General features: G+C 39.2%; 2 protein-coding genes across 2 annotated transcripts; both read right to left on the bottom strand.

Annotated features, from left to right (window-relative positions):
- Window positions 1-268: 268 nt before the first annotated feature.
- LOC103943748 (mitogen-activated protein kinase kinase kinase 7) lies at window positions 269-4,021 on the bottom strand. The gene is made up of 4 exons (XM_018646588.2): window positions 3,455-4,021; window positions 3,254-3,349; window positions 986-3,047; window positions 269-857 (listed from the first exon to the last, which is right to left on the bottom strand). Exons 3-4 carry the CDS (start codon window positions 2,955-2,957, stop codon window positions 571-573), a joined length of 2,259 nt encoding a protein of 752 aa, XP_018502104.1. The 5' UTR covers window positions 2,958-3,047; window positions 3,254-3,349; window positions 3,455-4,021; the 3' UTR covers window positions 269-570.
- A 2,006-nt stretch (window positions 4,022-6,027) lies between these two features.
- Window positions 6,028-9,364, bottom strand: LOC103943746 (protein HAIKU1-like). The gene is made up of 3 exons (XM_009354087.3): window positions 9,091-9,364; window positions 8,796-8,869; window positions 6,028-7,610 (listed from the first exon to the last, which is right to left on the bottom strand). Exon 3 carries the CDS (start codon window positions 7,345-7,347, stop codon window positions 6,412-6,414), a length of 936 nt encoding a protein of 311 aa, XP_009352362.1. The 5' UTR covers window positions 7,348-7,610; window positions 8,796-8,869; window positions 9,091-9,364; the 3' UTR covers window positions 6,028-6,411.

The raw sequence follows: 9,364 nt of genomic DNA, 5'->3' as shown, positions 1-9,364 counted from the left end.
CCAAAATTTACCTAATTTGCTTCTTTTTTCTTTTTTTTCTTTTTTTTTTTTTTTTGAAAAAAATAATATTATCTACATTAAGAGAGAGGAGGTAGGTTTAGCCTTACAATGAGCTAGTAATAATGCTGTAGAAATTCGCATTTAATGAAAATCGAACAAACGATATTATCTACGTTAAGGGGAGGGGTAATCTAGTTCAAATATGCATTTGGTGAGAATTGAACGTAAGACCTCTTACTTACAAGTGAAGAGGAATAACACTAGACCGTAGTGCTAAATGATTCCTTTTTTTTTTTTTAATGAAAAAGAAACACAGGGTGCATGAAAGACGATACATGGAATTATGTTCATATACCTATAACGGTAAGAAATTTAAATTTTACAGATAAAGAGAGACAAGAAGTCACTGTTTCTAAAAAGGAACTAGAATTTTTGTTAAATGGAGGGGAACAAAAACTGATGTGTGCTTGATTGAAATATATCGTGTTTTTTTTTTTTTACAGTTTGCTAAACTCTATTCGACGCCAGCAAGTTTCTGGTGTCAAATATGTGATGTGAACCAAAAGACGCCTAATGTATCTCCGAATCCGAGACGTGTCCGCCCGTTCTGTGCCTGCTTCCGCTCGTACTACTCTTTGTGCTCATAGGACTCGGCAGTGGAGGGCTTTGGTTTGTCTTCATACCGCGTAGACATGGTTTTGTTGGAACCGAAAGCTTTGCTGGTGGAAGTTTCGGTGAAGCGAGTTTTGGTGGCGGAAGTTTTGGGGATGGAAATCTTGGCGACGGAAGCCTTGGCGTTGAGAGTCTTGGTGTTGAAAGCCTTGGTGTTGTTGGTGTTTTTGATGTACGTGTGTAACCTGAACAACAATTTTCCAGTCAAAGATTGTTAATGGTGAAAGTGCAGAAGCCCTAGGGCTTAAAGTAATCTGCTGATCAGTATTTCTTACGAGTACGGAAATGAATTGAGGTGGAATTATTGGCTGACCTGAGGCTTTTCTAGCCATCGCCTCTTGACGTTTCTTCGCAGTGAGAGTTCTCTTCATTGGAGCCTCGGAACAAACTGACCTTAGATCATAAGCGGACCTCACATCAAAACAAACGGACCTCGTTTCGCTTAGTGGTACGAATGGATCTTCTGCAATGGACACAGTGTCAACGTTCCCATTCGGAGATTCTTGCTTGAAATTTGCGGATGTTGTATCACTTATGGAATCCAGACTCCTGATTCTCATGATGCCAGGGCTAGTCTTCTCCTTCTCCCCAAGCCGGTAAGAGAACATTTGGAATGGAAGTTGCGATATCGAGGATAAATCAGCGTACAAGGCAGCTGAACTATTCTTCAGGAACCATGACTCTATCTCGCAGTAATCCATAGGAGGGGATTGCAGTATAGGCTGATCGTCGTCGGGGTTCAGAGTAAGGAACTTCTTTATGTAGCGCAAAACGCGACAGATGGATGAGAAGCTCAGGCGCTGAGATGGGTCACTGTGCCAGCATCTCTTGGTTAAATTGACAAGGTATTTTGGTGAAGGGTATGGGAAGAGAGGCCTCCCTCCTGCTCTTATAGTGTTACTCATCTTGTCCCCTTGAAGATGTGAATCTTCGAAAGGAACTTTCCCAGTCAAGAGCTCAAAGCAAAGCATCGCGAAGCTGTATACGTCAGCTTTCTCCGTGTATTTGGAACGACCTTTGTTTCCTGGTTGCTCTTGCTCAGCTAGGACTTCCGGGGCACACCAAATCAAGGGGTTGATTTCGTTCTGCTGCTGTGATTTTCGATAAGTAGGTTTGCGCACGCATGATAAACCAAAACCTGAGACTTTTACATGAAAATAGCCTTCTGTGCAGCTCCTTGCCTTAAGAAAGACATTCAAAGGGTTCAACTCCCCATGGTAGATCTTCCTAGAGTGGAGATATTCCATGCCTCTTGCAATCTGAAGCATGATATCAACCACTACCGGGAGTGAAAACAAAACCTGCCTTCTTGCACCGCAGTTTTCCTTCATGTAGCAGCGCAGATCCTTGTTCATCAACTCCATAACAAGAAAGCATTCCTTCTTCTCCTCGTCATAAAACCCAGAAAGGTACTGCAGCACATTGGGGTGGGAAAGTGTGAGTAGAGTTGAAATCTCTGAATTCAAAGGTTCAATATCCCCGAAGAAGTGTCTCATGGCAAAGTTCTGGCCCAACCACTGGATCTCCTTGTACTGCGTTCCCCCTCCTAACCGCCGCCTGACATGGTAATCCGCTGATCCCAGTAAGATTGAGCTCGGAAAGAGCTTCCCATTTAAGGTTTCCGACCCACTCAGTTTCTTGAGCAGCAAGTCTCCAAGCTGCTGCTCATTCCTCGTCGAACCAAAGGATCCTGAAATCTTTTTCACCTTAAGAGCTTCAACAAGCCGCCATCTATCTTCCCTCCAAGCACTCTCCAACCTGTTGCAGATCGACTTCGGGACCAAATACTGCTTCCCAAATCTCCATTGGAAAAGTTTGGGGTCATTCCACTCCCTGTCATACTTCCTCGTGAGCAGAACCCTCTTCTTGTGCATCTCCTCCTGATCGAGCCCCGCAATCTCTCCAGCATTCTCAATTGCCTCAATCACGGCTGCATAGTAGCAGAACAAGTTGTGGATGTGAAATTCGACGCAGTCCTTGTTCTGATGTAGGAGGATTGTTTTGCCCCACCAGTTTTTCACATCCATGCAATGCCGAATATAAAGCTCCCCTTCCTTGAAAACCCTGTGCAGCTCCCTCAGAGGCTGCTCGAGCGCTTTCCATTTCGTCTTCTTCTCTTCGAGTTTTAGGTTCAACTGGATCTCCTCTCCGATCGTGTCAAACGCCAACGTGAACGCATCATGCAACAAACAGCACTGGCACTGATTGATCAGAATCTCATCTCTCAACATCATCAGAGCCTTCATACTTCCCAAAACCTCTCCAATATGCCGGAATTGTTCCATTCCGGCTCACACAGCGAAAAACTTCCCGATACAGACAGCAATCCGGACAGAAATCAAGCAACCAAACTCCGATCAAATTCTCAAGATCCTCTGCCAATACAACAAAAAACAAACACACGAAACGAAAACAAGGGTTTTAATTACATTTGATCATCAAGATTACAACTTTATAACCATGCATCAAAGGATTCAAAACCCAAAATTGTTTCATCTCATTTGAGATTAATTAAGAAAATAAATTAAGAAAATTGAAATTAATTAAAGGGTTTTCATCAAATTAATCAATAACTACGTACCCTGAGCCAAAATTCAAACTTTAATTTCTCTTTTATCGGATGCAGAAATATCCAAATGAGCCAATCCACGTCGAATTCTGACCCTGACCCAAAAATCTGATCAACCCGACATCAATTGGAATCAAATCAAAAGATTAAGGAAACTGAAAAGAATAAGGAAAGAAAAGAAACCAGATAACAATAAGGAGAAAAATTACAGACCGTTTCAGTTGCTGTTTCTGGTATCTGGTGTCTGGTCGGAATTCCCACCCAAGTCACGGTCAAGCATTTATCTGAACCGCCTCCTGATAAGGCGGTATGGTGGTCACTGGACAGAAACCGAATCTGAACCAGAAAAATGATGAAACAAAGTTTGACGAACAGATACAAAAACAAGTAACGGATTTTCCGAGGCAGCCGTTTGTCACCTTCCGTAACGATTTTTTTTTATTAATTTAAAAAAAAACCGAAACACCTGACGACACAAGAGGAAGAAGAACAGAACGAACAAAAAAAAATGGAAAAAGAAAAAGCTGCAATCTGTTTTTTAATTTTATTTTTCCTCTCGAACGAAAAAAAAAATTAACAAAAATTAAAAAACAGACTGCAGCTTTTGGGGGAAAATTAAAAGGAAAATGGAAAGTGTTGAGGGGCAGAGCGGAGGCGTTTGGGTCCGTTTTCTCTGGGACTGTATTTATATTGTCTCCCGCGTTTTTCGCGTTCCTTGAGGAGAAGGATGACAACGTCTTTATTGTGCCGTTGCCTTCTCGGTCTGCGACTCTGTACTCGCTTGTTTTAGCGGGAGAATGGTCCGACGTCGTTCTGAGGTGGGCGTAGGACTGACTGCCCAGTCAAAAGACTCAAGCGTGTTATTTAGGGTTTCAACTTTCAAGTTGTGATGAGGTGTTTTCCGTATGAGTAAATTTGGTATACCTCTTCAACTCGTGATGAGATACATGAGCTATAAATTTACAAAAAAGGACTCGAGAAACGATATATTTGAGTGTTAAAAATTAAACATTCGTTCTGAGTTAACTCAAACGACAAGAGATTGAAAAATAGTAATTTTGAACTTTATTGATTTCAAAGTTTTAATATAACCAGAAATGAATTCGCAAAGAGCTTGCACCCAAAGTTCCTGCTTCGATTCCCTATTCCTAATATCCATGTTTGAATATTCCATCTGTAATTTAATGTAAAAAATCGTTGATATATCAAATATACATATCTTAATATCTTGGTCAAATTTCCATCCATCTTTTTTTCCACATCACGACGTTACCATTGTTCCATATGTTCCAAGGCTTTCAATTCAAACAAATTAAATTATGTCAATTTTCTTTCAAGCCGAATGTTTTATGTGAAATTAGCTTGGATGTGGCAGGTGACAGCATCCAAGGGTCATGGGATGCGCGGCACGTTATAAACTTGGATTATATTAATTGCTTGATTTTGATGGTAATATTATATTATACATGGAATATGGGATTTGACAATATTTTTTTTGTTGGAAAAAGATAATATAATTAGAATTTTTAATAAGAATTTTTAACCAAACTAATCTTCGAAATTGACATAACTTCTAATTTTGGTTTCTAAGAATATTAAAATCGATTTTGTTCATCATCAATTATTTTGATTCTTCTACGACAATCTTTATTAAATAAGGATAAAATGATAAAAATACTTTTAATTTTTATCAAATCATTTTAGTCTTTTGTTTATTAAATTAAAGGAATTTTTTGTCATTGTGGTTTTTTTTTTAACAAATTTTTTTAAGAAATGATTAATAGTAGACAAACTTAAGAACCTTTTCTATTGGTTATTCATAAACGACAAACACTAAACCAAGAAGTATCCCTTAATGGCATAATCTAGGTGGTCTAAGTCAATGGGGATACGCCACGTAGACCACTAATGGTTGTTAATGAATAAGTCAATGGAAGCACACGTTTGAACAATTCAAAACTGCTGCAGAGGAGAGACGGCAATTACTTAGTATATTTAATTGTCACCGGAAATGCATTAATTAAGATTTAAGATGTGCTTAATTGCTTTTTTCAGTTGTTTTCCAACATAACACGTAGTAGGACAAGTTGCGTGCAACATCGTTTATTTTCTGCTGATAAACATAACACCATATTGAAAAGAATACAAGAATTCCCTGTCGAAAAATTGATAAACGGAATCCGTAAATAAGACTGTATATTGTGAGACTTCTAATAGAAATGAGACCCCCACACCGATAGCCACACGCTTGACGTGCAGTGCAAGTCGAAAACAATACGGCGGTTAGTAATTTAGTAGTAGACCGACGTCATAAAAAAGTGATGGAATGGCGAACAAATAAATCGCAAAGCAAATTACACACAAGCAATACCAAGTTGGCATGCAACTGAAAATACACAAATAATCAAATAATTATGTTGATACATTCGACTAAACTATATTTAGTGTCATAACCTACATTATCCACCTTGCACCCTTTCTTCCGAAGACTCTAGATAAGCATCCTTTTTACAACCATGTAAAATACTTGAACAAAGTGAAAGAATGCTGCTAAGACGAAGGTAGTAAACACAATTCCACCCGTGCGATTCGTGCAAACAACTTTCGTGAAACACACAGAAATTACATCATATATCTTTCGTAAAGAGAGTCAATTCTGCAATTCATTAAACCTCAGGATTATGAATTTTTCTGTACATGACAATTCATTCATCGCGACACACCATTAAGGTATTTAATCTAAAAGCAGAACAGCAATGAATAACTAAGAAAGGAAAATTATGAGCTGATCAAGCAAGATATTATTCATTGAACGTATCAAGGTACAACAAAACTATAATTGCTAATCCGAAATTCCTTCCACATGCAGGTTAACTGAGGAGGAATTAACAACAAACTACAATTTAATCAAAATATTAGAAAATTACAAGAGAAGATATCAGCTGATGATACAGATTCGAGATTCGAAAAGTTTGCAGAGATGGTGTCAATGAAAAAAATACAGAAGCGAGAAATAAACACTACAGGTAGCCTAAAGAGCCCACTTAAACTACCAGTATACAATATATTTTTCACAGAAGAAGCTCCTAGAAGTAGTCAATCGGTCCACATAAAGAAATAGCTCAGGGGAAGGTATGGAACTCACATGCTTAACAGTGTTGTGCCAACTCTTAATGACCCCTCCATCTTGGACTTGAAATGGGGAAAAACCCCGAAGGAGATAATGGAAACAAAATGCCGGGAGAAGGTGGGGGTTGAGGCCCTGGACCTAACAGCCCTGATTGGCCCATGGGAGAAAACTGAAAATTGGGGGTCCATGGTGGAGGAAACTGTATCCCAGGTGAAAACAGTGGATAAGGTGACCGTGGAGACAACAAGTTCATGTAACCCGTTGGGGATGGCAATAAAAACTGTGAAGTTGGTGACGGTAAGAGGGGAGGACCATTCATCTGTGGGTGCTGTAGATTAGTTGCATGTGGCCCAGGGCCGTTCATTCTTGGGGGTGGGTGAGCAGATATGGATGGGTTAGGAAGTAAACCGGTTGATGGTGGCTGAGACTGCATCTGACCTGAAACTTGTGGTTGAGGCTGAGGTTGGTTTCCCCTTGGAGTTAGATCTAACATCGAACTTTGAAGGTACCGCATATATGCTGAGATAGGAGACTCAGCTGTATTTTGCCACATTGAATCTCCAGGTGGAAATGGCGGCATTGGTGTCGGTGATGGATGTCCAACCTGAGGAGGCCTAACAAAGTTATTATTGTAGGGAACCTGTGGTTGGCCTGCAGGAAGAGGAGCTGGAGGTGGGTTTAAGGGTCTATTGTTGATAGGCGTTAATGGGGGAGGTCGAATTCTCTGCAACCGCATACTTTGGGGCTTTGGTGGATTCTGGGGAGGTCTAGGCAAAGGTTCCTGTGATGGCGAACCAGTAAGCTGCTGAACAATGTTCCTGAAATCATTCTTGCTTATGTTGTATACCTGAGGCTGAGGTTGTTGCCTTGCATCATTATTACCAAATTTGGGTTGGTGCAAAGGACTCTTCCTTATATTTTTCCCCATTTTGTTCACACCCAAATGATCATTATGCATGTTTGCAGAGTTATCCATTTTGAAGAAACTCACAGATACTCACACCAGCTACCAATTTAACTTTTGACAATGTCCCACAAAGTCAAACCATTCTGATACTTTGAAACTGCAGCCAAAGCTTGAAATTGAAGCTCAAACCACTTCCCAGCTCCTTGAATCTCAACTTCAACTAGGCCAACGGAAATACACGTATTTGGCTAAATACTTTTTTGGTGAAGAGACCAGATACCTCAGCGTTGCATGTTAGAAACAGCAGAACAATCCAATTCTCTTTTGGCAACCTGCATGCTAAAAATTGAAGGTCAAGTAATCCCCTCCAAAATAAACTTAAACAAATACTAATTCCCTATCTATTATCATATCTAATATCCTACTTGAAAGTAAAAAACAAATCAATCATCAGCAGAAACGGTAGAATTCCTAAGTATAAATTCCCCCATAAAAAATCAGAAATTCAAAAATTACAGTAACTAACCTAAGGGAAATGAAACTAATGTGTATTCATGATAGCTGTCTATAAACTGATTTGCGTTAGTAAATGCCCATGTTTCATTGTGATTATTTTGTGTTTGGGTCCAATTTGGTTAACCTGTGTTTGACATCGAATGCTAAACTAACTTGTGTATTTTTTGGTTTTATTTGTAGAAGGCAACGATCAAGTCAGTCCTATTGTTTCAATGATTGTTTAAAAAAGGTTGCAGGGGACAAAAGTGTCCTCCCCTACAACATTAGGCAAGGACCCCTATCTAACACAGGCTCCTAAGAACCACTGCTTTTATTTTTTAATCTATATCAATGAAATGCTCATTCCCGCCATATTTTGATGAAAAGCATTACTGTGATTACTATTATGGTAAGGCCCTTAACACAAATATAGTTAGAATAAGTATTTTTGTAAAAGTCAAGTTAACAACTGTACTCGATTGGTATTGACTAGAGGAGAACACTAGTTTAGTATAGAATGGAAAAACCTATTGGTTCTAAGCCATCTATGGTAAGGCCCTTTGACATCACTGCCTTGGCTAAGAATTCTTGATCTGATTACACAGAGATGATAGCCAACCACCAACAATGTTGGAGGGAGCTAACGCTCGAGGGGGCACCCCCTCTCTCTTTTTTTTTTTGGTTGTCACCAAATGAGGACTCAATAGACGTACAAACTTTCCTTCAAATCCCTAACTGCCCCTTAACTTCTTTATGTTTTCCTTCTCTCACCATATCCACCTCATATAACATTCTTCTATTTTTCCGATTCTAAATTTTGAAATGGAATACAATATACCTCAAATTTCTCTCAATTTTTATTTCATAACCTCATCTGCTGCATATATTAATAAAGCAAAGTAATTTTGTTAGTGTGGAAATTTAATAAATTACGATTCTTTAGTTTTGTTAGTTCAAGTTCAATTTACATTCACAGCAAGCAACCAATACATTAACAGAAAGAAAAAGGTTGAGATTTTAACCTGCAGGTTCAGCAAAAGCAACCAACATCCCCCGATTCAATGGTCAACTCCCTCTCCAACAAAATAAACCCTTCCTACGTTACACAAATTTAGAGAAATTAGAATCAAACTAATAAAATTGAAGCCAAAATTTAAACTGAAACCCTTCAAAACCCTAACTGCAACCCGAAAATGAAATTGCAATTGACCCCTTAACTGAAATGACAACCCTGTGGGTTCAAAACCCCTCAAAGATATTGAAATTAAGCAAAACCCTAATTCCAAAAAATGAAAGTTGACCTCATAGTGATGTTACCTTAAATTTGAGTTCGAACTTGAAGAGGGAGGATGGACTCGTCTAAAATTGCAAAGAGTATAAGAGGCGGGTGGATGCTTCTGATCCAATTCTAGGGTTTTGGATTTGGTGAAATTGGGGGTTTTCAGGATAGGTGGTTGTGGTGGTGTGGTTGCCGGTGTTTATGGTGGTTTTATGACTTTCGAGAAGAGAGAGAGAGAGAGAGAGAGAGAGAGTCGTAGACCAATTCAGGGTCCAATCAAAAGATGCGGAAATTGCTTTAGCTAGTCATTCC

Source organism: the organism of the source record quoted next, unplaced genomic scaffold (assembly GCF_019419815.1).
Source record: "Pyrus x bretschneideri cultivar Hongxiangsu unplaced genomic scaffold, Pyrus_bretschneideri_v1 Contig3, whole genome shotgun sequence".
NCBI lineage: Eukaryota > Viridiplantae > Streptophyta > Magnoliopsida > Rosales > Rosaceae > Pyrus > Pyrus x bretschneideri.
This window is presented reverse-complemented; position numbering and strand designations above follow the sequence as displayed.

Coding starts and splice junctions, on each gene's coding strand:
- LOC103943748 (XM_018646588.2), bottom strand. CDS start 2,957: ATGGAACAATTCCGGCATATTGGAGAGGTTTTGGGAAGTATGAAGGCT. Junction 858..985: donor GATGGCTAGAAAAGCCTCAG/GTCAGCCAATAA, acceptor ATTGTTGTTCAG/GTTACACACGTACATCAAAA.
- LOC103943746 (XM_009354087.3), bottom strand. CDS start 7,347: ATGGATAACTCTGCAAACATGCATAATGATCATTTGGGTGTGAACAAA.